Source organism: Fusarium oxysporum, chromosome 3 (assembly GCF_000149955.1).
Source record: "Fusarium oxysporum f. sp. lycopersici 4287 chromosome 3, whole genome shotgun sequence".
In the NCBI taxonomy this organism is placed as follows: Eukaryota; Fungi; Ascomycota; class Sordariomycetes; order Hypocreales; family Nectriaceae; genus Fusarium; species Fusarium oxysporum.
Window position 1 is genome coordinate 4,297,652 of NC_030988.1, and position 27,534 is coordinate 4,325,185.

The following is a 27,534-nucleotide window of genomic DNA, read 5'->3' on the forward strand; positions in this document are numbered from 1 at the left end:
CCATTTCCACTAACACTTACACGACGCCGCTCCAACCCGCACCCTCCACGCATTACTGATATATATATATATATATATATAGTTCGTTAAGTCGCGGGCTATGTCGTTAGGGCTATAAGGCTGACATATACCCCAGAATCCAAGGATCCTTCGCGCTGCTTACTGAGAACGAGTTGTTCCGCACCTGGCGTTCTGTCGATACGCCATTATTCCGCAAGGGCTTATGGGTGGCTTGAATGCACATTCTAGAATGACGCCTCCAGGCAAAACGGCTTACCATCCAGGACCACCTAATGCATAACCCCACCTAATGCATAACCAAAATTTCGCTCCTCCCATACAAAATCCAAATTTTCAACTGCATTGTATTCGGCCAGGCATGAAGATACTCGCGAATGAAGACCTGCACTGTATTGCTTTTTTCATCGAATCTTCATATCGGCTTGAATTTTTCCCGTTCCGGCCCGTAGCCTTGTTCTCTAGCCCTTTGAATTTTGTCGCATTTCACCTCATGTACCCTAGGTGACTCCATCCACTCAAGCCGAACTTTCACCTAATTTACTCGCCACAACTCCTTCCGTAATGGTTCGCCGTAATTATACCGAAGATGACGTAGCTGAGGCTATATTCGATACCACCGATAGAGGCCTCTCACAGAATGAGGCGGCCCAGAAACGTGGAGTACCTCAGTGGACCATTTCGAGACGACTTTCCGGTCAAGCAAGCATGAATGAACGTATCCAGGCCCACCAGCGTATTTCAAAGAGCCAGGAGGAGACGCTTATTCGTTGGGTGTTGCGACAAGAGTCCCTGGGCTATGCTCCCTCGTACAGCCAGGTCCGCGCCTGTGTCGAGGCCATCCTCAAACAACAAGGCGATAACAAACCTTTGGGCAAGCACTGGACCACCAGGTTCGTCAAACGTCACCCAAAACTATCCACCAAGCTTGGAAAACGACAAGAAGCCGCCAGATTTGACGGCTTTACTCCGAAGGCGGTCAATTGGTACTTCGATATCAGGGAGAACGAGTACGGCTGGCTCAAGCCTGAGAACACGGTTGACGTGGACGAGGGCGGTATAACGGCGGGTTTCGGTAAGTCTTCTGCAAGTACTCTATAGGCTTTTATAGGGCATAGCTAATTGGTTGTCCATGAGGCCTGGACAGCCTCGTGATCGGGAGCTCTGACCCGAAGAAGAAGGCGATGTTGAAAGGCGTTCAGTCGCGCACGTGGACCTCGTTTATTGAGGCTGTCACCGCAACTGGCCGTGCTTTGAAACCGGGAATTATCTTTAAAGGAAAAGAGCTGCAGAAGCAGTGGTTCCTTAACGAATTCGAATTAATAGCGGACTGGCACTATATCACATCCCCGAACGGCTGGACAGACAACCATATTGCTCTCGAGTGGTTGAAGGACGTTTATCTACCACAAACGGAGCCTCGTGATGCATCGGATGCGAGACTTATTATCCTTGACGGTCACGGGAGCCATGCGCAGGTGAGCATTTCGGTGTTTTCGCCGCTGAGTCACCCGCTATAGGGTCGCTGACGAGCAGTCAGGACGAGTGGATGGCTACGTGCTTTCTGAACAACGTCTACTGCTGTTACTTACCAGCACATTGTTCCCATGGTCTGCAGCCATTAGATAATGGAATTTTTAATGTCATCAAAGGTGCATACCGGAAAGAACTCCAAATGCTGGCTAGTTTGACCGATTCTGCGCCGGTTGACAAAATCAACTTTATCAGGCCATACGCGAAAGCCAGGGAGGCGGACATGAGGAAAGATATTATCCTATCCGGCTGGAGATTTACTGGAAACTGGCCTATAAATCGTCATAAGGCTCTAACACGTCCTGAAATTCAACCGGACAAAGAAAAACTGCTGGAAGAGTTCAAGACGACGAGCCCCCCTCAACTGCACTCAGATGATACGCCGAAAACGAGTCGGCAAGTGAGGGAAATGGCCAAACACCGAAGCCGTCCGACCAGGCAGAAGTACTGTAAGATCGCAAAGGGATTGGAAGCTTTAGAGGTGAAGGTGGCCGTTCAGAATGCGCGGATTACTGGCCTCGAGGAGCAGATGGTCCAGGTGCGGCGAGGGAAGAAAAGAAAGGCGGTACCAAACCCGAACCGACGATTCATGGCTCTGTCGTAGAATCTAGCGGCTGGAGAAGCTCTTCCTGACTCAAAAGAGGCAGAAATAGAGGTAGATGTGGATGAGGAGGTCGAGTCGGTGATTGAGGTGGGTGTCAGGTCAGAGGACGAAAGTGATGACTTTATGGTCGTAACAAAGCACTGCCAGCGCACACGGAGCGGTCGGGAGGTCAAAAAACCACGCAGACAGTAGAAATTGAGCAATTTTCTACAAACCTTCTCCAAAGCCTCGTTTATTAATTGAGAATCGGGCCTGTTTTTGTGGACATCAAAATTTGGATTTTGTATGGGAGGAGCGAAATTTTGGTTATGCATTAGGTTGGGTTATGCATTAGGTGGTCCTGGATGGTACAATATTCTGATGTCGAACGTTGGTCTCCCCGTGAGCTGAAATACAGTTTTCAATGCCTGAAATAGGCACTTCCAGTCAGTGGCGAGACCAATATTCGACACTCAACACCCTTACATCTTTATTGATGGTGATTGAATGGAAACCCCAATAGCAGATGCAAATCTGGCAAGAGAGATCGCATTAAAAGCCTTACAACTGTGCAGGCGATGTCAAACAACCCACACAGCCATACTGATTCGATCACATTTGGAAATGTGAATTCGAGCCTCCGCCATATGCTCCAAGGCACCAAGAGGCATGAAAAGGCCATATGTTACTGGTATTGGCTGCAACATGAAAGAGGTAATATAACTCTCAAGATTGTCGGGGTCAAGGACCATGCCTGCATACTCGAGATCGTCTCATTCGGATTTTCACATCAGAGATTGGTAAAATATTGGTCAGCTTTCTTCCCAACTTCCTGGGCATAGTTCAATATTCCCTCACAACCGGTGACTCCGTCCTCAGTGATGTAGTGATCGATAAAATCAGATGGAACCCACTCGAAGTACACGTTTTTGACAGTGACTTGAGAGTGGGGAACACCCTTCACAGCTGAGCTGAGGTCTCCCCAAGCTTGCATAAGCTCGCATGGATCATTCTCCTCCTGACCTGGCGGCGCAAAAGGGAGCACCTTCTCCTTCTCTGACAAAGCGACAATCTTGGCTTTTGGAGACACGTACTTGGCCGTCAGAACAGTAGGCAGAGAACCAACTTTGTTGCTAACCGCGGCTGTTTTGTCGATCAGATCCGCTCCGATGAGTACGACATCAATGTCTTTCGCTGCAACACCGACACTTGCATCAGTGTGGATTATCAAAAGGGTCTTGGTCTTGGAATTGTTGGCACATGAAGCAATTGACTGTGCCATCTTGACACCTTCGAAGAGTGGTCGGGATTCGAGCACACGGACTTCCACAGGCCGCAAAGTATTTCCTATAACGTACGTGATGGCCGAGGTGATAGTAGAGCTAGATGATAGGGTAAGGATTTTGAGTGGTCCGCCTCCCGATAGATGCTGCTCTATGAAAGTCTGGAACGTCGCGCCAGTTCTGGAAGTGGTATTCTGTCGGTCGCGGGCGTAATGTCTCAAGACTTGGAGGATATTATCGACCGATATCTTATCTAGTGGACCACTGGGCGGGATTGCATTTTGAACTATGTCCAAAGCCGATAGAACAACGTTCAAGATAGATGCGCCCATACTTTCTCGCCCGTTCTTCCACAGATGCCATCCAACAAATTTCACATCCTTCCACCACTGAACTCGATCAGTGGAATCGAGTTTCTTAATAACATCGATATAAGTATCGAGAGCCTTGGTAGCTAGCTGGCGCGCTCCGCTTTCGTGATCTTCCTGCAGAGCGACCAAGCCCCGGCTAAGCGTGTTGCCTGCCTCTTGGCCCAAGTCAACGTTGAACCACACCCTTCTAAGACTCTCAAGGATGCGCGGAACACTCTCGAAGCCTTCTGAGTCGTTGATTGCATCTGGATCGAACCATTCATACCCCTCATGCTCCCAGTCTATCTTGATACCAGCCTCACCACAGCCACCGTCTGTCTCTGATTTGAGAGCGAATGCGAAAGGGTTGACAGTCCACTCTCTCCCAATAGATTCATCGGCGAACGAAAATGGTTTCCCTTTTCGAAAAAGGCGTAAAGAGTCATCTGTAAGAGTAGTCTCTTCAGCAAGCTCCCTCCAGGCTGTGGCGAGAGGATCTGCGTCAGTCTCCTCAACGCTTCCAGAAATGCCTGCATACTTGTGCCTATAGTATGTAAGCACGATTCCCTGATCAGGAAAGATATTTTGCTTACTGGTAAGTGTTTACGTGACTGCTCCGGCGGAAGAGGGCCACCTGCGGTTTCTTGGCCGCGTCGTCAGCGGGGAATCTGAAGATGAAGCTCGTCACAACGTCGCTGTGTTTGAGAGGTGCCATTTGTGACGAAAGCTTGCAGATCCTGGGTAGTCAAAGATGGGGACGTGAGGTAAAGTACATGACGTGTCGCTTGGGAAAGGAAAGGATGAAACTTTTGGATGCCGAGGAGGATTTTCGCAGGTGAGACAATACCTCGCGTGCCTTGAGGAACGAAGTGACGAAAGGTCTTATGCCCCACCCCGCTTTTGGTCCCCATAACTCGCAAGCTGAGAGGGCGGGAGCGTACCAAAACTTAGGCTGCTCGTAAAATATGATCTGACCATCAAACTACGTGTTCTTTGGTCATGATTCTCTGCCCTCCAATCGACCTCTTACAACTTCCCAGCTGCTTTTAGTCCTCGCTTACCATCCACTAAAACGCACCACCCTTCGAGACCCGGCCGCTATCGCCAGCCACGACTGCATCGAATCCGCCTTACTCATTGGCAAACTTGAGGACGTCATCGTCAAAGCTACCAGGCTGCAGCCACGCGGATGGGATCCTTAGCTCCTTTGCCTCCTGGAGCGCCTTGAGGGTTGCCGAGGGGAGTGATGACTGTGATGGACGTCTGCTTGGGGTTGGGAAGCGCCGCGACGCTGGGGACAGTGGGATGGTCCTTTTCTAGAGCAGAAATAGTTGCCGACACCGGATTAACGGGAGTGACTGGCAAGTCATGATAGAGATAGAGATACCAGGCACAGACTATTCAAAACATTGTTAGCCCAACGCGGCCTTGATGAGTAGGTTATTGACAAGGATCGGACCTCGGTGGCCGAAATTGGGGGGGGGGGTTGAGCTAGCACCCACCGCCGCGAAGGCTGAGGACGCAAAGAAATTGCGAACAGTGGCTTCGGTGGACATCATATCACAAAGTCGGCTGAACACTTGGCTAGCAGGATAGGTTTTGTCTTCGGCCGTTCAGGATTGTCAATCAAGGGTGCAGGAATTCAAGGGATGGTGTAGGTTCCGTTATCACCCACGCCGCGCTGCGGGGCAGCGGCATACACCGATCGATCACTCCATCAATCTTGAGTGCTTGTGTCATGTGTAAGGCCGAAGCCGCGGCTGCAAAGTATAAATCAGTCGATCCTGCTGGTGCATCTTTTCTTGTTTATTGAACGACTCTCCCGAGTACAGTAACCTTTGGTCAATCAGCCATCGTGAACGTGACAATGTCCATTTATGGGTGAGTCATCATGGTCAAATCAATGCATCTTCTCCTAGGAGACTGCGCAACTGAACTGATACCACGGCAGGAGGGCAACTTTCTCTGCTGCAGGGTACGCCGCAGCCAGGCCCACGTATCCTGCAAGTCTGTTCAAGACAATTCTGGGATATTATCATCATGAGGATCCTCATGGTACGCTGCTGGACTTGGGTTCTGGCCATGGAATTGTTGCTAGGGAGCTGAGCCCCCGCTTTGCCAGAGCCATCGCCATTGACCCCAGTGCTGGTATGATGCAGCAAGGAATGCAAGCCACTGCCCAGTTCTCCAAGATCTCGTTCCGCCAGAGCAGCGCCGAGGACTTGTCTTTTCTACCCGCGCACTCGGTAGACATGGCTGTAGCCGGCGAGTCAGCGCATTGGTTCGACTACCCCAAAGTCTGGCCAGAGTTGTCCAGGGTAGTCAAGTCAGGCGGCTCATTGGCCTTTTGGGGGTACAAGGACAACATCATCATTGGACACCCGCAAGCCAACAAGATATTTGAGATGTTCTGCTACGGCGAAGGAGAGGTGTCGCCCGGGCTGGAGGGGTTGAACCAGTATTGGGAGCGTCCCGCGCGAGACATCCTCCGGGGCCTGTTGGCGGACGTCAAGCCCCCTGAGTCGCATTGGGACAAGATCAAGCGAATCACTTATAACGTTGACAAAGACACGACTGAGGTTGCAGACCCAGAGACGGCCTGGATGAGGAGCAAGATCAATCTAGGACAGTTTGAGGCTTATGTGCGGGCCTTCACTGCTTATCGGGGCTGGATGGATGCGCACCCGGACAACAAGAGCCGTGCCGAAGGTGGTGAGGGAGACATTGTGGACATCTTGTTTGACCAGATCCTGGAGGCAGAACCCGAGTGGAAGGCACAGGGTGATCGCTGGAGAGATATCGAGGTTGAATCAGTCTGGGGCACGTACATTTTACTGGCGAAGAGGAAGTGAGGACGAGAACCGCGAGGTCTTGATCAGGGCGGATATTCCGCCAAAACTTGATGAAAGTGATTGACAGCCACACAACAGATATTTATGCAAATGCAATGAATGGCCTCTGAGCCCGTTTTTTTCTTCACTTTTTTCTTTTCTTTTTTTACACATAGAGATCAATCCTTTTGATACGAGCTTTGCGTATTTGCCCAAGTTACAATAGTTTTACCGTCTCGAATGGCTAGCAGAAGGGCGATAATATAATGCCGACATCATGCAAGATAACTGGGCCTGAAAGGGCGATCAACTTCCTGATTCATTTTGTCACCCCGGCTGGCTTCGGTTGGGCGACCAGCCTGGCCCATGTGGCTGCTACGGTTGCCCCGTTTATCTCAGATCAAAGGACAGGAGGGAGGCCAAGGCGTGGATTGAAATGCACCGCGAGTGCAAGCCTGGTCCTCTTTTCTTCCTTCTTCATCTTTTCAACACCACTCGACCTCTCAAAAAAAAAAAAAAATCATCACCAAGCATCTTTCTTGTGCAATCTACCCGTTTGCCACTGCTCTGTGTTACCAGCCCATCAGCCGCACACACCCAAACCCAAACCCAAAATGGTGAGCCCCAGTTGCCCCGGACACCCTTTTCTCGATGGCGTAAACAAGGGGTTGTGGCTGGTTGCCACGCTAATAATCTTGATATGCGACGCCAGGCACTACTATCGTACTCGTAGGTCAGGGGTGGGCACTTTGACCTACTGACTCTTTCACTTAGGGCATAATAATGCCGGACTGCTGCAATTACTAAGGGGAATTAAAGAAATTATTAATATAGGAAATTCTTCCATAGCACAACATAATATTACTTAAGTAAATCTCTATTTTACTAATCAATATTCAGATGGAATTCATTACACAAATCGTCAAGTTTTGATCTCCGGACCTTTTCAGAAGACTTGGCAGGTTATAATACTTTCTAAATCGCCTCACGGGCTTTCTTGATCATTAGGGTCTTTACGAATTCAGCGTTTCTGTTGAACATGCATTGGCTGTCACATGCAAGCAGGGATACCTAAATCCGACAGAAAAAAAGATGAATATACCAATCTGGATCAATGGACCGAATACACGTAGTGTCTGACAATAAGAACCAAAAGAAGTATCGCTGACGGCTTCATAACAAGCATTTCAAAGCCTCATCGACATGGTCAATCGTGGCGCAGTTATTGAGCTGGGTACGCAATCACGCCAATTGCACATGAGCGTTTCCTGAATTGTTGGTTTTGATTATGGACTGAAAGTCCTATCATAGGCCTATTGGACACGGAGTCTGTCCTCACCAATAGGCATCGTGTTCGTGCTGGTGTTCTATGCCTGTTGTCCAGGGTTAAGTGGCTTGTCTCCTCCTGTTCATCCTCCCAATGAACTTACACATCTTGTTAGCATATACGAATCCCCGGGACAACATGAGCAACTCACCGTGTGCCCGGATTACAAAACTCGCCAGGAAGCTGATGCCATACATGCTTACCAGTAGGACAAAGATGGCCTGTGAAAACGTTCCCACAGTAGCGGCGTAGATACCGTTGAACAAGAGCGGCCCAAGAATCCTAGAAAGGGCAAGCAGCATACCAACCGCACCCAAGACCTGCCCTACACGGTTCGTGGGAACGTGCTTTGTTACAATAGCTTGGATAGCGGCACTGCCAAGTCCTCCCATTGCTGTGACCATGCCGCTAAGGAAAAAAACCTCTTCAGAGTGTGACAGGCTGTATCCAATGCTACCCAGGATATCTGACGTCAGGGCAGCCCTAAGGACCCATATGTCGAGGTTGTCTGCTCCATAATGCTTCTTTGCTGGCACCATGAGACACTCTCGTCGTCTCCGAGCAGCTGGACGAACACGCCCAAAATAGTTGATGATTGGGAAGATCCCCATCAGAGCCACTACCCGAACTAGCGACAAAACGGACACGAATCGAGAGCTCTCAAAGGTGCCCCAGCCATATATGTACTCGCTGTACAAAATAATGACCGCACCAGCAGCTTGAGAGATTCCAAAAATGATGATATCGTTGAGAGCCAGAGCAACCAGGTTTCGGCGGAGGGCAGGTGAAGTTCCAGGGCCTGTGGGGCAGAGGACCTTGAGAGGCTCGAATGGGTTAACCGTCTGGATAGTGGATAACAGAGACCTCCTGATCTGGGCCCTCAACTCTTGTTCTTTGTCCCACTTCTCCCGAGCAAGCAGCTGCTTCTTCTTGGACAGAGATTCAGGAACGATGAACCCAATTATGATCACAAACATACTGTGGCAACCCAGTACCACATAGAAGATGGACAGGAGGCTGCCAGTCCACTTGACAAAGTATCCGGACAAAAGAGGACCGAATGCCAGGCCGGTGAACAGACATGCATGCATGTAGCCTATAGACGCTGCACGTTTTGAGGGTGGCGTGCAATCGCTAATGTATGATTGGTGAAGGATGCTTCCAGCTGTGAAAGAGCCGGTTAATCCATCAAACACGCTCCCCAGTACTAACCACCGGTAGTCAATCACTTGGGGAAATCTGGCCACCAAGATGGTTATGAATTCAGCAACTAAACCACCACAGGAAGCCAGGGCCATCAATCGCGTCCTACCACATCGGTCTGATAGATGTCCCAACTTTGGAGTCACGATGGCACTCAGGGGAGCCTGTGATGAGATTCATGAGCAGCATGAAGGTTGCAGCATTCTTCTGGACCTCGGGTATCTTGCATTGTGGATTCTCGCTACCAAGAAGGATAGCCTTGAAGGTATTGTCCGGGTTGAGGAGCTTCTGATCCGCCAAGTATTGTTTGCAAACGATGTCGAGGATCCTTTGCGCATCAAAGTCAATGGTCCGAGTTTAATATACAATAACGAAAGCGCTCACAGATTTAATTTAGGCACAATGACACCTCCGAAAGCCAGGGTGAAAACGGTGAAAGGAAAGAGGAGCCAGTAGACCTGGATGCTGTTAGCTCTTGATTGTAATAGACGTCCGAGAAATTGGAGCATACTGAGGGTCTCTGCCACCAACTCAACACTTTCGAAGCTTCATGTCTCTTGTCCTGTGTACCAAGTGCACCGGTGCCGAGCAACCGAGTCGTATCTGATACATGAGAAGCCTCGAGCTGGTGAGACCTTAGGCTTTCCACTGCGCCACGGTCCATTGCTTTCACTCGTACCATACAGGAAACGTCCATTCTGGGGCTGCGATCAAAATTCGGAATTTATAGGTCGCTATGAGCGCTTCACATCGAGCTGGTCGACCTAGGTAGTTCAAGTTCGGCCACGTCGTTGGGACGATTATGTAGCAATCTGAGAGGATTGTGAGTGAAGCGAAGGTTCCTACGACAAACGGTAGCAATTCCATATGCCAGCGAGCTTTAAAAACGCGTAACAAGAGAAGGCATGAGTAGAAGGCAGAATAATAAAGCACGGCGGGTCCATGATGGGCTGTGGCGATGGTGGGGTCCGGAGCCCCTCTTAGGTCAACATGCTAAGATAACCAGACATCCAGACACGCACGGGGCTTAGCGGGAAACAACTTCGCTGACTCCCTCCTAATGGTTAGGCTTATGGTATCGCATGCATCGTGGGGCATTTAAGTCTCAAAGCCCACCACAATCTGCAAGACATCAACACAATCATGTGGATTCACGAATCGATGAGCCCATGATCTGATAACTAATCTCCACTCTAATGTGGACCTGGACGCGACAGGTCCTCCTGTAGCGTCGGAGGTTGGCATATTCAGACTCCGGTCCGCAAGACACGAGCCATAACAACGCAACTTATCGGAAATACTGGCTTTTCTTTAGTGGCTTCTACTCTTTGGTAGTCTGTTGTTCGCTAGGTAGGCGTCCATATGGCTTGATCTTTGACAAGAGTGATTACAGTCGCAGAGCATTTAGCTGTCTGCTAATTAGTCTAGTTACTTCTCGTCGTCTCGGGTAACGTTTACTGGGGAGGGGAAAAGTTTTAATGCATGTTCGTTGAAGTGATATCGTGCTTTAACTCTGCACCTAGATATTCCTAATTACTCTGACTCAATACTGATGATATTCTGAGTTAAGATTGCATGAAGGCTGTTTCTCTGGCGGAAGCTTACTGCAACCCCAGTCGTTGCAAGCTCATTCGATCAAGCTACCGAACCAATGAGAAGGTCCAGGTTCGCAGCACCCGCTGGTTCTTTCCGCAGACACCAACGGTTTTTGCATCCCCCACACTCTCGTGTCTTGTGCCTCCTACGATTTACAAACTTTCCCCCCATCGCGCTGCCTCTCCCATCTCAAGGTCCCTTCCCGATCTAACGGTACCTGTTATTTAGTGCCACTATATCTACCTGCCATCTTCTCTACTTATCATGCTATTATCATGTTAATCCGGCAGCTACGGTGACTTGCCCGGCTTGTTATTGCTCTATATACCATTCTCACTTGCCCTGATTCTTCGTTGGTACCCATCCGGCACAATGTCTTCTCAGCTCAACGATAACGCGGGACTTGCTCATCACTCGGCTTTCTTCCAGGTATAATATACAGCTCCTACTACACTTACACTGTTATGCATTGCCTTGTTCGGATGCTAACCTCATGATAGCATCTGCTCAGCTACCCGGTCATCAGCGACGGCGTTCATACTTTCAAGTCTGGCAAATACGGCCAGAGGTCCATCCAGTTCGGCAACGCCGCTTACCAGACTTTCGCTGGCACCGCCACGACTTGGTTCCAGAGGCCCTACCAACACCTTCTACCTTATATTCAGAAGGTCGATTCCTTAGGCGACAATATCCTCCACCATGTCCACAAGCAATTCCCCATTATTAAAAAGCCCACGCAGGAGCTGTACAACGACACTAAGGACCTTATCTCCCTATCATACCACAAGGGCCTGGAGGGTAGAGACCACGTTCTTAAGGTTTATGACTCCGAGTATGAGAAGAACAAGCAAGTAGGCCTTGTCGCCCACGGAAAGGCTGCTGTTACCACCGTTCTCGGCGTCAGCAATGAGGCCCTCTCTTGGCTCAGTTGCCTTTTGCACCCGAAGAAGGCCGAGGCAACCAATACCGTCAACTAAAATTTCAATCAATGGAGAAGACCAGATTTACGTCAACACTACCACAGGACTTGAATGGTCCGAGGCCGCTGTTGCTGGCCATGGCATTCTATATTGGCACCACTACAGACGTCCGATTTAGTGGGAATGGAAATTCCCTCAGATAGATAACCAGATTATGCATTCACATCTATCTAGTTAATGCAATAACAACTAGGAATAGGCATTCTGACAGCTAATACTACCTGGTGATTCATTCTTTTCGCTTTGCTAGGACTCCCTAGCGGTCACTCGTAGAGATCTAACCCAATAAGCGCTGGTCTTGAGGTTATAGTTGTATGTCTGGATATGCACTGGTCACTATCTCAGCCTACAGAATAAGCTTCTGATAGTGTCATAACAATAGAGTAACTTAAATTAGGGAGCCTTCGCACGGTCGAAGGGATAGCAATGAAGAGTGTGAACTGCCGATATCGACTTTAGGGGACTGAGGAGGGGAGAGTTTGGGCCCGGTGAACTTTGTGGTGCCAATAATGGATGGGATAGGTGGAAGAATTACCATCTTCACTTCCTGGTACATCACTTGTAGCGTGCTAGCTGTGTACGATAGGGATTGAATCAGATCCTTCAAGTAACGCGTAACTCAATAATATTCTCAACCCCATTCATAGCCTGTCCCTCTTATTCACGTTAAATTCAAACCTTTATTTACAGCCCGTACAGTACCATAACTAACCCAGGGGGCAGCGCCTCCAACAAATAAAGTCTCTAAAGAGCCGTAGCGGGCGGAATAACAGCTGAATCGAATAACCGCAGATTAAGTATATCTGAATATAGACAGCATAACAGCTGTAATTGCCATTGAGATAATTAGTGCAGTATCGATATGCTGGACCACAAAGTAGGGTAGCATAACAACCAGCCCGCCTTTTATTATTTCATTAATATCAACCAGAACCAGCAACTTGATATACTAACCTACGAAGTATGCGAATCCCATTGTAAATCTGACATCGATGGTCGAGACCAGCCGGGCCGCTTAAGCTTCAGCTTAAACTATATACTTTTAGCTTAGCTGTATATCAACAGATCGAAGTCCTCACATTAACCTACGAGTCTAGACTTTGCCTAAACCTCTAGAGAATAGGTGATATTTCTTTTCTGATGAGGCCATACTCTGTGCAAATCACTACCAATATTTCTCCTTCGAGTTATGGAGTCCCTATTACCTGAAGTTACTCACGAACTTCCTCTACTCGATACTAGTGCTGGGAAGATTAGCCCTAGGGAGTGGCAGACGTAGAGAAACATACCGAGATCAGCTTTAGAGGGCTACCGTAACAATCGCAACAACCATACTAACACCCTGACTGAATGACTCACCGGAGCATCTCAAAGTAAAGGAAAATGGAAAAGCAAAGAAGACAGAAACCGTAAAAGGCGGTTGCTTAGCTTAGGTCTCAGGCTAGCGGAGATCCGGATCCAGAAGATAATCGAAAGGATGATTTCGGCCAACCAGTTATAATATAATTCGGACCAGGTGTCTCCAATCGCGCAGAATGCAACAACATTACTAAATACTGCAGCCCACGGCTTAAAGGCAGCTAAGTTCTAGCAGGGATGAGAATCAGTAACATTTATACCAGTACTATAAAGTAAAATGATTTTCCAGCTAAAAATGTAGCCAGCCAACATGGTGATTCAATGCCATCTCTCTCAACTTGACCAGTCATACTATCATGGTAAAACTTTGAAACCGATATCACTTGCTTGTATCAACGACATACCGACCTACAATCTCATCCTCAAGCATCATATCATAGACATCCTGTAGATGACTTAAACCAATAAGCTTGTGTGGCGCTTTAATCAGGCCAAGTCGGAAGAATTCGATAGCCTCGGCTGCGTCCTGGCGATTCCCCACATAACTACCTTTGATGTTGACCATGCGAACGACAGTGGCGAAGATTGGTGCTTTGAGATATGCATAGCCCGGCATACCAATACAAACAACACTGCCGTGTGATCGAACATATTTGTATGCCTGCTGGAATGGCGCCTCGTGGGTTGCGAGCACGAGGACAGCGTGGGGCCCGAACCCGTCGGGGACTGCGGCCCTAACATCAGCGGCAATATCTGAGGACTCTTGGAAGTCGATAAAAGCTGCTGCACCCAGATCTTTGCAAACCTTGGATTTGTCGTTCCCTGCGTCGATTGCAATGCTGTGGACACCCATGGCCTTAGCGTACTGTAGAGCGAAGCATCCGAGGCCACCACCTGCACCAACTATGGCGACATATTGCCCCGGACGAACACCAGATTCTTTAAGCCCCTTGTAGACGGTGAGTCCTGCGCAAAGGATCGGACAAACGTCTTCCAAGCTACACTCGCTAGGGATTCGGGTGATATGTGCCGCCTTGGCAACAGCATATTGCTGGAAAGTGCCGTCGACTGTATAGCCGGAGAGGAGAGCCTGAGGACAGAGCTGCTCATCGCCTTGTAAGCAGAAAGTGCAGTTTAAACAAGAGCCATTTAACCACTTGACCCCAACGTGGTCACTAATCTCTATGTTCATGACAAGCTCACCCTTGGCGACCACGAAACCAGCGCCTTCGTGACCACCAACTAGAGTTCCTCTTTAGTGGCCAATCACCCATTATAGCGTGTAAGTCGGTATGACAGACTCCGGAATACTTCACATTAACCAAGACCTCATCAGGACCTGGCATATGTACGGGAATTTTCTTATAAACAACCACTGTTAACCGATATTAATATCTAGCGAACCCAAGTTTGAAATACAAAGAGGAGACACATACGGCCGCCGGGCTTTTCGAGTACTTGCGCCCATTGCTCCTCTGGGATTGCAATAACAGGCATGGTTGGTAGTATATTCGGAATAAAAATCAGCAAGGGTAAGCCGGCTCAGCATCTATGCGTCAATACGCGCCAGGAATTCAAGGCAACTTGCCACTTTTAATAGTAGCTTCGACACATAACAGGAACCACGGAACTCACCGATATGTTCCACAAGTCTTTGCTGGATTAAACGAAACACGCAAAGTATCATGTGATTGATGGCTAGCCAGAAAGTTAAAGTGCAGCCATGACTTCGACCATGTGATACAAACTCTGCTTACTGGATTTAAGTTGAGCCACAAAAGCTTGTACTGGCATCACAGGTGACAGTTTGTGAGGTCATGATTACTCGGTGTTGGTGAACCACCAGGCCTTATGCTTTTTTATCTGTTCGTTCTGATATATGCATGTTCTGATGGCATAAAGTGTAATATGCATAAGGGACAGGTATAATATTGCCCTAGGTATTATAGATTAATGTAACCTAAATAGAATATATACCTATAGGGTAACTGATAGAGAGTATTACTATTTACTATAATTTCTAAGTATATTAACGTGGTTGATAAGCGAATGCACCATCTAAGCGAGTGCACCAAAAATCCCTTATCCTACAACATTTTCATCTAATCAGATACTTCTCAACCAAAGATGTCGCAACCTTTAGATGAGGCTAGAATCCTTCTTGCACTTTAAGCCCTTCAAAATGACCCCAAATTAAGTCTCCGACGCGCTTTAAATATCTATAAGGTTAACTATTGGAAGCTACGTCGCCGTCAAAATGGCATTCAATCGCGACGCGATTGTATCCCGAACTCCCGGAAACTATCTGATCTAGAGGAACAGATAATAGTTCAATTCCTCCTTGATCTAGATTCGCGAGGATTTCCTGCGCGACTGCGTTTTGTAGAAGAAATGGCTAATTCTCTTCTTGCCGACCGCGACGCATCACCTGTCGGCAAGCGCTGGGCTTATAACTTCGTAAAGCAACAACCAGAGGTAAAGATACGTTTATTTCGTAGATATGACTACCAGAGAGCTAAATACGAAGATCTGACTATTATTTGTGGCTGGTTTAGGCTTGTATAGAATATAATTGCGAAGTATAATATCTGATCAGATGATATCTGGAACTTTGATGAAACAGGCTTTATGATGGGCATTATTATGGCCGGAATGGTCGTTACAGGCTCAGAAAGGCAAGGAAGACCAAAATCAGTGCAGCCTCGAAACCGGGAATGGATTACTGTAATTTAGGCGATTAATGCGGAAGGCCAGGCGATCCCCCCGTTTATCATTGGTGCAGGCCAATATCACCTTGCTAACTGGTACCGAGAAAGCAACCTCCCAGCCGATTGGGTTATTGCAACGAGCCAAAATGGGTGGACAAATAACGAGCCAGGTCTTGAGTGGCTAAAGCACCTTGATCGGTCTACAAGTAACCGATCAGTTGGTGCCTATTGTCTTCTGATCCTCGATGGCCACGAAAGCCACCACTCTGCCGACTTTGAGAGACACTGCCAGGATAATAAGATTATCACGCTTTATATGCCGCCTCATGCATCTCACCTACTTCAGCCTCTTGATGTTAGGTGCTTTGCAGTGCTGAAAAAGGCATATGGTCGAGAAATAGAGCATCTGATTAGATGCTCTATAACCCACATTTCCAAGACCGAGTTCTTCCCGGCCTTTTATGCCGCCTTTAAAGCTACTTTCACAGAAAGCAATATCCGGGGGGGCTTTAGAGGAGCTGGACTTGCTCCTCTTGACCCAGAAGCCGTGATCTCAAAGCTTGATGTGCAGCTACGAACCCCAACGCCTCCTGGGGAGGTCAGCCAACCATTAACCGCATGGGTTTTAAAGACCCCAAAGACAGCAATTGAGGCTCAATCTCAGTCTGAATACCTCGAAAAACGAATCAGAAGACATAAAGGCAGCTCCCCAGAGTCAATAATAGAAGCTTTAAAGTCAAATACTAAAGCAACAAGGGCAGTTATGCATGAGGTTGTCTTATTGAGGAATGAGGTCCGAAATCTTCGAGATGCAAATGAGATACTAAGCCGGCGCCGCAGGGCAAAAAGAACTAGATTACAGAGAGGAGGGGCTATGACTGTACAGGAAGCATCGCAAGTAATTGATCAGATGGATGTTGATGCGCAGGTAGTGGCTGAATCGTCAAGAAGTGGTGGTCGAGGAAGGTCACAGCGACCGGGTGGTCGGCGTTGTGGTGTATGCGGCAAGGCCGGGCATAATGCAAGGACCTGTCAGGTAGTAATTGAGACATTTGGGGAAGAGTATAGTAAGTAGTTTTAATTGATTAGATAGTTTGTGGTGGATTTAAAGCAAGTTCTAGCTTAAAGGGTAAGAAAAGTGCGTCGCATGCTTATCTGCGTCGCATGCTTATCAAACACGTTATATAAGATTAAAAAAACCATAATAATAGTAATTATAGGAAGCTATTAGAGCCATCCTTCGATTAGATACCCTAAAGTTTGGTCATCTTGACTTGGTGGGGTATTATTTAATATCGTCATGATTGCTTCAAGCAATTTGCTTGATGGTTTCTTAATTAGACTACTTAGCCTATTATTCCAAAATGCATGAAGCGTGTAACTGCCGGATTTATATTCTAAATCACTTCGAGCCTATATTAGGCTTACGTAGCTTGAACTTCTCGTTGGAATTCCTGCGCCGTGACCATGGTCCGCCATCGGCCTTGGCCTGTTGTGGTCTGATCTGGAAAGTTTATGTCCAAGGCTCCACGAACTCCTTATTTTCGCATGTGATCTTATACTCTTCCTTCTGGGTCAATCAAGCCCTCAACTCCAAGAGCCTTACCCATACACAACCAGCCGCCGGAAGGATTCAGTTTCATGTTAAGGAAGATCTTAAGACCTTATTCCTCGGTAAAATGGGGTTTGTTGTTATCATTTCAGGTCCTGAATAAAGGTTCTCACTACTATTTAATTGAAATATAGAGCCTAGGAATAGGATGAGAAGTCGATACGTCTTGTTTCTCTTCTTGGCAAGATATTTCTCGATTAAAATGCAGTTGAAGTCTATGCCGCAATCTTCACTATTTAACTCTTGCACTTTGAGGCCCAGGCATTAGAATACTTTGCTTTGTCCTCTTGTCTCATTTAATGCCCGCATAAAAGCCCGCTGGTTACATTCACGGATTTCCAATCAAGGTCTTCTTCGGCAGATCATTGTAATTATGCTTCCCATCTTGTTTTATACTATGCGATTGAACTGCGATTTCTTGGCTTACAGTTGTGTCTTTGCTTCGGTTCCTTGTTGTCTACTGCAGATGAATTTGGTTCTGGAAGTATAAGCATCTGTAGGTTTTGTTTCCTTCTTCTTTTCTTTTCTTTTTTCTTTTCTTGCTAACAGGATAACAAGGATTGGGCAAGCACTAGACTACCAGGATCGTCAAGGAGTCACTTAGAACTATATACTAAGCAGGTTATTCAGAATTTATGTGGTAGGATTAAAATTTTAGTGGTGCGTTAGCTGGGGGTGCCCATGGAGTGGTCTTGGATGCTGTATAGGGCAACATTTGCGTCGGGAGCGTATGGCGTATTACAGACGAGGGCTCGTTAGGGTGTTTTTGTAATCACATAGGCGAAACCTATCTCCTTTAGCATAGTAAGCCTCCAGTCAGGTTAATGAAGAGAGATGTTATTAACAGATTCGCAAAGGTTAAAATGTGCATTATTTTACATCCATTCTCGCCGTTTTCGAAGTCCTCATGATATAGGCGTTATAAACATTATCCTTATTTTAGTAAAGAATTTCCTTATGTGTTACCTTTCTAATAAGGCTTTCTTGCATATAACTGAGGTGGGACGATATGCTTAATGGAGCCTCAACTCATTCAAGGGGATAACACGACAGGCCAGATATCTATGAATATAAGAGATTTAGAGGATGAGATAAGAGTGACTACACTGTCAAACAAGCGTAAACTTCCACTGCTGAAATTAGAAACATAGTTATTAGGGCAAAACGTTACTGCAAACATCTTGATTAAACAGAACATCAGACAGACTTGCTGCATCTGACGAACCCATCGCGACGCCTGGGGATACTGACCCGTTGTATTATATCCTCCAGATCACAATAGATTACGACTCTGATCGCGTGTCCTTTAATGAGATCAAAGGCGCCTGCCTCGAACATGCCCACGCATTGGTGGCTATAGCAAAGAAACAGCGAGATATGATTGTAAGACGTCTCGATTAGGTAGATCCTCATATTACCAGTCTCTTTTGCTTTCTGCTGTCTTTTCTTGGCAGAATCAATGCATTGAAATTATTTAGTTTAGTTCTGCCACCCGCCCCGTGCATAGATTCAGATCATGGAGAGATGTCGAGTTTTGGTGATAATTTGGGAGTGGTCATCAGCAACTGTGCAGTTGGAAATAAGTTTATAGTGAATCCTCCTGAAAACACCTATAGTGTACAGGAGTGCTTCTCCTCAGCCTTAGGCGCCTCTAATATATAAATCATCCCAAATCATAAGCAGCTAATAGCAATAATTAAATAGGAACCGTTATTCTCTATCCCCGAAAGTCTTAATTACCGAGCCTTTTGCATATTTCCCCTGTTTTCCAACTTTAATCTCACATACCACTTCACCAACGGGATGCGATCATCCTTAAGCTATTACTGGAAAATATTACCAAACTGGTTATTCGGGCCCATTCCCCTTCCCCAACGCCCCTACGACAATTTTCATGGCCAAAGGCCTCGGAAACCTGGGAACGTAGCACCCATTGGAACCAGATGAATTCGTTGCACCACGTACGCGCAGTGACGAAAGCAACCTGTACGTAGACGTATGTTATTATTACGGCGGTGTTGGTGGTGTAATCCGCCATAAGCAAACAACTGAGGTACTGTTAGGTTACCGCACCGTGCCTCTGATAAGGTTCGTGGAAGTATGGATTCCCTGATTGAACGGATCTGGGTTGTTGGCGGGCTGGTCGTGGCTGATGCCATCGTCGTCATCGTTAATCAGAGCTTGCGTAAAGCGGGGTCCTGGCAACCTAGGCGCACTCAATAGACAAAAATGTATGCTTAGTATTTATATTAGCTGTGCGCTAAGAAAGTAAGCAACCGGGGCCAGGTGGTTGTCCCATGCGGCGTACGGGCGATGCCCCGGTTTGTTCGGAAAGACGGACCCTGGGCTTCTACAGCATACGGGGCTGAATTGCCTTATTAAAGGCAACGTGGGCACCTTAGGGCTGCAAAAGCATCAATCTGGTAGTTGGAACAGCTCTCTAGAACCATGAATTTGGTTTCTCAGATCGCAATTGTCGGCGTGGGCCAGGTCGGAGGCGCCGCAGCATACTCCATCATACTTGCCTCTTTTGTGAGCGAGTTACTCCTCGTCGACATCGATATCGAATTGAGAGACGGCCAAGTCCGTGACCTTTCCGACGTGGCCTATAGTTGTAACAGCAGCACGCGCGTGCGAGCAGCCTCACACCATGAGGCAGCCAAGGCCGACATTGTGGTCCTCACAGCTGGATCCAAGCACATGATAGGTAAGCGGCCAAAGAAGAAAATCCTGTTTGCTTGCTGTGATTAAGCGCGTGAGGCTCACTTCATGTTCTCTAGGCCAAACAACCATCGACTATACATCCCGGAACATGTCAATTGTTCGGGAAGTAGTCGAGGCAATGAAGCCGTTCAGATCAGACACAATCCTACTTGTGGTGTCAAACCCTGTCGACCTGCTCACGTCCCTCGCTCATGAAATCTCCGGACTTCCGACATCTCAAGTCTTGGGCTCAGGCACGTTCCTAGACTCGGTGCGGCTCCGTGGGCTCGTGGCCATGCGGGCTGGAGTGAGTGCATATGGATCTTGTGTTCTCTGAAGTTGGGCTAATGAAGTTCTAGATTGCGGCTAATTCGATAGACATCCACGTGTTGGGCGTACACGGAAGCCCCCAGGTTGTAGCATGGTCAGCGGCAACAGTTGCTGGCGTCCCCATTAACACATCGATCCCCCCCAACATTCTTGACCGTGTCGAGCTTGAGGATGAATGCAAGCATTGGTCGCAGAGCATAATCAGAGCTAAGGGTTCGACTCCCTTTGGGCTTGGCTCTATTGTGTCTATTTTGTGTGCCTCTATCTTCTTGGACAAGCGCAATGTTCGTCCCGTCAGCCATTTCCAACCTGACTTTAGTTGCTATTTCAGCTTGCCCGCTGTCATCGGGAAGAAGGGAGTTTTGAGTACTATTCAGATGACGTTGGACAGTGACGAGGAGGCACATATAGCTAAGTCAGCGAAGGAACTGAGCGAAACTATTGACTGGATCCATCGGAATTATTAAGCCAAGAATGCCGTGGGTAGATTGGGCTTTCATAGTCTGCTAGGCAATCTGGGATACAGCGGCCACTTGCGTCAGACTTGGTTAGTAATGTAATTTCTTTTTGAATTTTAAACTTGCTCATATGATCAGAAATGAAGTAATAAGAACAATAAGTTGGGAAATCCATAAGATCAGGTTCTTGAGATGAAAGGTATACCTGATAACGAGCATATACCACCCACCGCGAGCATTAGAAACAGAATAATATTTTCCTCATAAAAACTACATCCTATATACAAACACACGACTCAAATATACTTACACGGACCAACTGCCGAGGTTACATATTCTTCGTCATGTCGAGTAGTCCAGAGCTACTGTACCACATTCTTCTGACGGTCATCGATTACCACGTCGACCCTTCCGGAGCTAAGCAATCCATCTATATCCTCGGCACTAATGCTACCCTCGAAGCCGCCAAAAACTCCGCCTTCAGGGTCTTGGACACGCTGCGCCATAAACCTGAGGACTTTGTTGAATATGCCATTCACTTAAGCAGCACCGAAGAATGGGATCATGGCGACGGCGTTCTCGTCTACGCTAAGGCGCCTGCTGGCCAAGTCTTGTTGATCTCGATACAAGCTACTCCCAATGAGGAGAAGCTACTGATGGATTCCAATGGCGGCATATTAATGCCGAAAGAGATACGTTCGTTGCATTATGTCCTGCAGACAATGATTGACTATAACTGTTGGAAAATCCGGGGATCCCCCTTCCCTTCAGGATTCAGAATAACAGTCTGAAAGTCCTAGATTTAAAGTTTAAAGTCCTAGATGAAATCATTTAGAGATATAAACCTGAGAAGAACTCTCATCTCACTAATGAACAACCAAGTTTCATAAAATATATTTTCACCCAGCACTACTGCGCAATATAAACAACAATAACAAGGACCGGACGGGTTGTGTGCAGGAGACGCAGATTGAGGGGGCATTTATACACCGGGCCGATGCCTATGTAGCAGCCCGTAAGTTACTTGATCCTCTTGATTATGCAGACTATGATACACCGGAGAAAATGGCCGGCGAGTGGCCATTTGGGGAAGAGGTGGTTGCCCATGCAGTAGCGGATACGGGCCAGAAGACCATCGTTGAGGTGAAGACTGTCGCTGGTGCCCATCATAAGCATCAGAAAGGCATGTGAGGGGAGGTGATGTGTCGTTACTGAGGGTATGAGATCGAGATTGACTGAGGTGATTGTATTTCTTTTCCTCTTCAGTCATTTCTACTGAACATATGTTCTTTGTTGGGGAACTGGCTATGAAGTCAATCACGCAAGTTGTATTTAAATCTTTTTATTTTAAAGTCCTCATTTCTTGAGCTGCTTCTATGTAACCTATTTTCAATGGTAAAATGTCAAATATTATCTGATAAAAACATTGAATTAATGCATGGAAACTATGTTTCTATCCAACGGTCCATCACCGGTTTGATGGTAAAGTTAATGCAGCTAGATCCAAACATCATCAAACAGATCGCTGAGTTTTCCAGACGGAGGAGTTATCAACTCAGTCTAATTGCTGTCGCTGTCATCTACTATTCCTAGGCAGTAACCGCACAATCGCATCAATATGGCGTTAGGTGGCTATGTTCCCAAAGTTCTGGTCGGCCCTTCAAGCAATTATTCTAGCACATCATCAGGAGCTGTCAGCAATAGGAAAGCCACGTGCCAGCTAACAACACGATGGCCGTCGGCTGAACTCAATTTCAAACTTATGAATCACTTGCGAGTAATGTAACCTGCATTATGCCCAATGAGTCCACACCGTGTTCCTAGTGTCATATGTCACCTATTGATGAATTCTCGGGTGTACGGTATATGGTACATAGGTACTTGTATTCCTGGTCAAATGTTCGCCTGAATACCATGACCCCGCTTCTGATCTCTGTTAATGAGATTCCTTCAGTCTGCCATGTTACAAAATGAGATGTCAATCTTGGTAGTATGACGTACTAGGAACACAGCAAGACCAGTTGAGTGGATATGTTGGTCACCACCCACACCAATAAGCACTTTTTATATTTATTTAACTTCACCACGTCAGATCATTCCAACTGGGTATTGTCATGTGAATGGCGCTCTTGGGGAACCACGACACTGGTTTACTTTATCTAACCCTCTGAACTCTATATTAGATGGACACATTATTAATGGCAATCGTATGATTCTGTTTACTCATATGCTATGCTGACTTTACGTGCTTGTCGCGTGCCTCTACCAACTAGATTCACGCCTCGTTGTTATTTTCACCTTACCATCCACAATCTCTAGTCCATTTTAATTAGATCTCAAAGAAAACTTCATAAACATCCTTTACATAGAAGTTATAGGGAGCACGAGTACCATAAGAACTTACGAAACTCGACCCTACCCGTGGATTCTAGCGCCGCGCCACCGTTCAAGCTCTCGTCCCAATGTGGTTAGTATGAGGGTTCAACGTGACCTCTGGTCATCAATCCACTCACGCCTTTCTCGATAACTCTGCATCGGAATGACTTCAAATTCGGCATATGAATTCATTGATACCATCTATATTGCTGTGTAAAAGCGCGAGTGTTTTTATCTAAATGATGATGCTATACAGATGTGACCTCTGACTACGAGACCGACGCCCGAGACGCGGCCGGTATCGCGAGTGGCGAGAAGGGCAGGCATTTTTCTGGGTTGATGATGGTCTTGACGGTTAGAAACAACTATGAGGGTATTGTGCTTCAAATATAACACTTCAGTTGCCAATTCTCACTGTAATTAAGTCATTCTTTATTTCCTCTTCAGGAAACTGCCTTCGTAGTGGTTCTACCAGTTCATTCGTCTTCCCTTTCGTTAGAAGCTTATTAAAGGAGAGAATCTTTTATAGCTGGGGGACTTTCAGCTGTTAAAGTGTATAAACGAGGGTATCTTCATCGAAATCTTCATCCGGACCATAGGTAATTTCCTCGTATCGCATAGACGATCTGCAAGCTCTTCAGACTTGATATGTATATCCGCAGCGGTCTCCCAACCCATACAGTTAATGTTTTCGATTCCATTTATAGAAATGAGGTTACACTGACTTCTATCAGGCTTCACAGTAATACCAACAACAAGGAACGACTCATCTATCATCTCTTAGTGTTTTTTTATTTATTTTTATTTTCTTCGGTCACTGACTGACCATTAGGTCTACCCTTTTTACTTGATTTCTAGCTCATATAATATCATATCCTATATTAGCCACCCTTTAAAGGGCATATTAATTGTAATATTAAATGGCTGAAGTAATCTCATATAGCCTGCAGGCATAAGAGCCAGAGTTCATGGATATTGTTTGAGCTTGCTTTTTACCCCCTCTGTAGGGTAGAAAGGGGCAGTATCTATTACCAAAAGGAAATCCTTTATTTCCGACTTAATAGGCAATAGACCCTACTTAATTTACTTCTGGAATAGGACCCCGTTATTATATATATACTTATTATATATCACAGTAATCCCTAGAGTATACTAATCACTCCCATCCTTAGGAATCCTCGCATTATCACCATCAGACCCGTAGAATATGATTGTAGGTGGAAGCCGGCAGATTCTGTCACCCAAGAAGTACAGAGTCAGAATTGCCTACCGCTTTTCCCACCCAGTTCGGGCTGCCTTCACAGAGACCGTTTTGGGCGCCCCCTAAATCCCAGGTACTTGCGGTTTCATTTGAGAAGGGACTTGGGGTCTCGTCGAATTTAAGGTATACCATCTTTCGATGTGTCTCTTGGGCGTATCGAGGATGGATTCAATTTCCATATTTGGCAATAAATGCCGTTTCAATGGTGATAACCGTTCACCGTGTTGTACTCGCCGGATGAACTTGCAAAATGACGTACGTATATCTCCGTATGCCTCCGCCTTCCTCGTTGCCGCTTGGTAACTCTTCTTGTGACGATATTAAACATCTGCAAGCCAGATATGAGAGAATGTGAATAACTTCGCTTGGCCTTCATTCTTCACCGATTTTCTGAATATATATCTTGCCCGCTTTCTGAACCATCCAGTAGTTACAGCGCACTATTTCGCTCTCAACACCATGAATTTCTGAAACAGCTGATTCTCGAGCTGGGGCCACTGTGGCGAATAGCTTCGTTTTTGCCTCTTGAGACTAAAGGTCTTGCTTCCACCAGGTTGATATATTTTGCCTAGGGACTTTAAAATACTCTGCTGCTTCCTTATGGAGTGACTTCCGATATCCATTGACCGATTTCCGGTTATCAGGGCCATAAACTAAATAATAATAGAGAAACATCACCACTGCAAGCCTCCTTGCCCTTGAATAGGTCCCCTCTTTTCTTGTGACAGGCTTTTACACTTTATATTTGCGGCCTTGGGTCGGTTTTACTTTTGGCCCAGGTTCCTTGCGGCCAGGTAGCCTGCCTTGGCTTTGGTATGTGGATAGAGCGCTTTTCGAGGGCATTTCGATACATATAATGAATTCATCTGACTCCATGCAACTATAGAGCAATGGGTTAAAGTAATAACGATGCCATAGCGAAGATTATCGGCATGTCGATTTGATATCTGGCCCTTTGATAGTCATATCTATGCTAAAAACGTGTCTTAAGCTCTAATTGCTGCTTTGATAGCCTAGCGCTTGCCAACTGGTCATCCATCGCGGTCAGCAAGCAATGGCGAACAGGGATGGGCCAACACTCATCAAGTGCAACATCCATCATGACGACTGCAGTAGAGAGTTGATTACCTAGGGGCATTTTGTTGCGGCGACTAATGCACGTATGCCCGCGAAGGATTGATAGCTTAATTAGAGCTCAAAGTGAAAATCGTTCCATCATTATTTTTCGGGGGACTTAATTGTAACGCCCATATGGTGATTTCAGGGTCTCAGCAATCGTTTAGCCAAAACTGAGCATGGAAGCAGGCACGGCTCCACAACCACCTTTCGCCGGACAAGGTAATTCTAATTGTTCTTTTCAATGCTATAATTCGAGGTCCAATCTTGCTATGTGACTTCACACTTTCCATGCCACGATCATCAGTGATAGATATCAAGCAGTTAGCGATGCGCGCCATACCGTACATTCTCAGGCCCTTTTCCGCACTTCTCTCTTCATTACTCACGGTTTGATTACTACCATTACCTAGTGATTGCTTCTGAAGTTGTGTACTCAGTCCCATGGGTGTATAAAGGTCCCTGCCATGAATACACTTTCCGCTGATACGGCGAGCTCTTGCCAGATTACGATGGTAGCATAAGTAGTAGGTTTTAAGTACATCAAACTCATGGCAAAACAGACACCAGGTCCTATGAAATCACCACGTAACAGAAATAGATGTGCCCTTCAAGCGCGGTACGTAAGCTGACATGGATGTACCATTGTTTCAGGGGGCGAGTCCAAGAAACGGTTTGAATAGCTCCCCTTCGCTCAATCCGAATCCAATTCCAGCGACCCTCTTTTTTCTTCGTTTCCATTCGACTTACATCTCAATTACGACCCAGGTGTCATAATACAAGTTTCCACGCACTCTCTTGTTGATACCCTAGCTGCCTTTCATAAATACAGTCACCCTCCCGATGTGCCGGGAGAATAAATCATTCATCATCAAGCATTACGATTATTGGCATCAGTCCTTTGAAGGCACCCTGGTGCTTACCAGAGTGAGCCTCAAGCTATCAATTTCAATCGTTCGATACCACATTTTAGGGGACGCAATCTTGCTCTACAAACAGGGCCTGAGGAAACTAGATTGACAATCTCCCAACAGGCAAAATGGTAGTGGTGATTTAAGGATCGTCAACAGACTCGTAGGTCAGATTGGGCTATAAGCGCATGACCCCTCGCTAAATCCGGGCCCTGTCTTAACATCACAGATTAGTGCCATATGGAGCTCATGTCTATACTCTTCCATACTGTAGCTCGGACGACGGCTTCCAGCGGGGCTCCATTGTTGGGTAAGGGACATGGGTAGATGAGTAGATGCTTGGTCACTTGGTGAGAGTTGTGCCGTAGGAAACGTTAGGCAGTTACCAGCATCAGCCCTTTTGCATCCCTCAAAGGTTTTCAAGGAGTTGGTGAGCCTAAATTGTTGGCTGGTGTTATGAACTGACAGAGTAGCTTCTCCAGACAATGCTGGTTCAGTTCGTTCGTTGTTGATGCGTTCATCCATGGAATCGTCTAGTTTGGCAAGGCATGCTGTTACTATGTCAATTATGTTGCTATTCAGGGTGGCTTACTTGTTACAGGATACGATAATATGATAACGTAATTAGTTTGAAGCAGAAAAATGGACTTTTGGTATGAGAGGACAGCCGCTGTATATATAACCAGATAAGGAGGCGATTTTCTAGAGATTAAAGTTGACGATCGATCGTGCTAGGCGATCAGTGGCGTGACCTCTACTGAATGAATCATACGACAGAGGCATAGATGACATGTCCATCCCAGGGAGCTGGTTCAGGCTTGAATTAGAGTTCAAAGCACTACCAATGATACCGAAACGGTTAATTTCCTTGTACTTGAACCTTTCGGGATCCTAACATACCCGAGTAACTGGTGTATCACGTCTTGTACGATCTCTGTTCAGTTCAACTGTTGGTTTGATCACGTCATACAGCCAAACCCCTCACAATTCAAGCCG

At 46.7% G+C, this 27,534-nt stretch overlaps 9 protein-coding genes across 9 annotated transcripts; 4 read left to right on the forward strand and 5 right to left on the reverse strand.

The window, feature by feature from the left end:
* Positions 1-2,924: 2,924 nt before the first annotated feature.
* FOXG_06855 (uncharacterized protein) lies at positions 2,925-4,482 on the reverse strand (the record flags this gene model as incomplete). The annotated part of the gene is made up of 2 exons (XM_018385495.1): positions 2,925-4,311; positions 4,361-4,482. The coding sequence occupies 2 exons, from the start codon at positions 4,480-4,482 to the stop codon at positions 2,925-2,927; spliced, it is 1,509 nt and encodes a 502-aa protein (XP_018242892.1).
* Positions 4,483-4,934: 452 nt separating this feature from the next.
* On the reverse strand, positions 4,935-5,323 carry FOXG_19430 (uncharacterized protein; the record flags this gene model as incomplete). The annotated part of the gene is made up of 2 exons (XM_018399644.1): positions 4,935-5,164; positions 5,227-5,323. The coding sequence occupies 2 exons, from the start codon at positions 5,321-5,323 to the stop codon at positions 4,935-4,937; spliced, it is 327 nt and encodes a 108-aa protein (XP_018242893.1).
* A 246-nt stretch (positions 5,324-5,569) lies between these two features.
* On the forward strand, positions 5,570-6,886 carry FOXG_06856 (uncharacterized protein). Its single transcript, XM_018385496.1, has 2 exons — positions 5,570-5,648; positions 5,719-6,886. The coding sequence occupies exons 1-2, from the start codon at positions 5,635-5,637 to the stop codon at positions 6,617-6,619; spliced, it is 915 nt and encodes a 304-aa protein (XP_018242894.1). The 5' UTR covers positions 5,570-5,634; the 3' UTR covers positions 6,620-6,886.
* Positions 6,887-7,933: 1,047 nt separating this feature from the next.
* FOXG_06857 (uncharacterized protein) lies at positions 7,934-9,825 on the reverse strand (the record flags this gene model as incomplete). The annotated part of the gene is made up of 4 exons (XM_018385497.1): positions 7,934-7,971; positions 8,029-8,903; positions 9,138-9,292; positions 9,640-9,825. The coding sequence occupies 4 exons, from the start codon at positions 9,823-9,825 to the stop codon at positions 7,934-7,936; spliced, it is 1,254 nt and encodes a 417-aa protein (XP_018242895.1).
* A 1,271-nt stretch (positions 9,826-11,096) lies between these two features.
* FOXG_06858 (uncharacterized protein) lies at positions 11,097-11,701 on the forward strand (the record flags this gene model as incomplete). The annotated part of the gene is made up of 2 exons (XM_018385498.1): positions 11,097-11,153; positions 11,225-11,701. 2 exons carry the CDS (start codon positions 11,097-11,099, stop codon positions 11,699-11,701), a joined length of 534 nt encoding a protein of 177 aa, XP_018242896.1.
* Positions 11,702-13,442: 1,741 nt separating this feature from the next.
* Positions 13,443-14,363, reverse strand: FOXG_06859 (alcohol dehydrogenase 1; the record flags this gene model as incomplete). Its single annotated transcript, XM_018385499.1, has 1 exon — positions 13,443-14,363. Exon 1 carries the CDS (start codon positions 14,253-14,255, stop codon positions 13,443-13,445), a length of 813 nt encoding a protein of 270 aa, XP_018242897.1. The 5' UTR covers positions 14,256-14,363.
* Positions 14,364-19,831: 5,468 nt separating this feature from the next.
* FOXG_19431 (L-lactate dehydrogenase) lies at positions 19,832-20,883 on the forward strand (the record flags this gene model as incomplete). Its single annotated transcript, XM_018399645.1, has 3 exons — positions 19,832-20,090; positions 20,164-20,393; positions 20,446-20,883. 3 exons carry the CDS (start codon positions 19,832-19,834, stop codon positions 20,881-20,883), a joined length of 927 nt encoding a protein of 308 aa, XP_018242898.1.
* Positions 20,884-21,218: 335 nt separating this feature from the next.
* On the forward strand, positions 21,219-21,665 carry FOXG_06860 (uncharacterized protein; the record flags this gene model as incomplete). The annotated part of the gene is made up of 1 exon (XM_018385500.1): positions 21,219-21,665. One exon carries the CDS (start codon positions 21,219-21,221, stop codon positions 21,663-21,665), a length of 447 nt encoding a protein of 148 aa, XP_018242899.1.
* A 1,690-nt stretch (positions 21,666-23,355) lies between these two features.
* Positions 23,356-23,577, reverse strand: FOXG_19432 (uncharacterized protein; the record flags this gene model as incomplete). Its single annotated transcript, XM_018399646.1, has 2 exons — positions 23,356-23,451; positions 23,521-23,577. 2 exons carry the CDS (start codon positions 23,575-23,577, stop codon positions 23,356-23,358), a joined length of 153 nt encoding a protein of 50 aa, XP_018242900.1.
* Between the last annotated feature and the right edge of the window lie 3,957 nt (positions 23,578-27,534).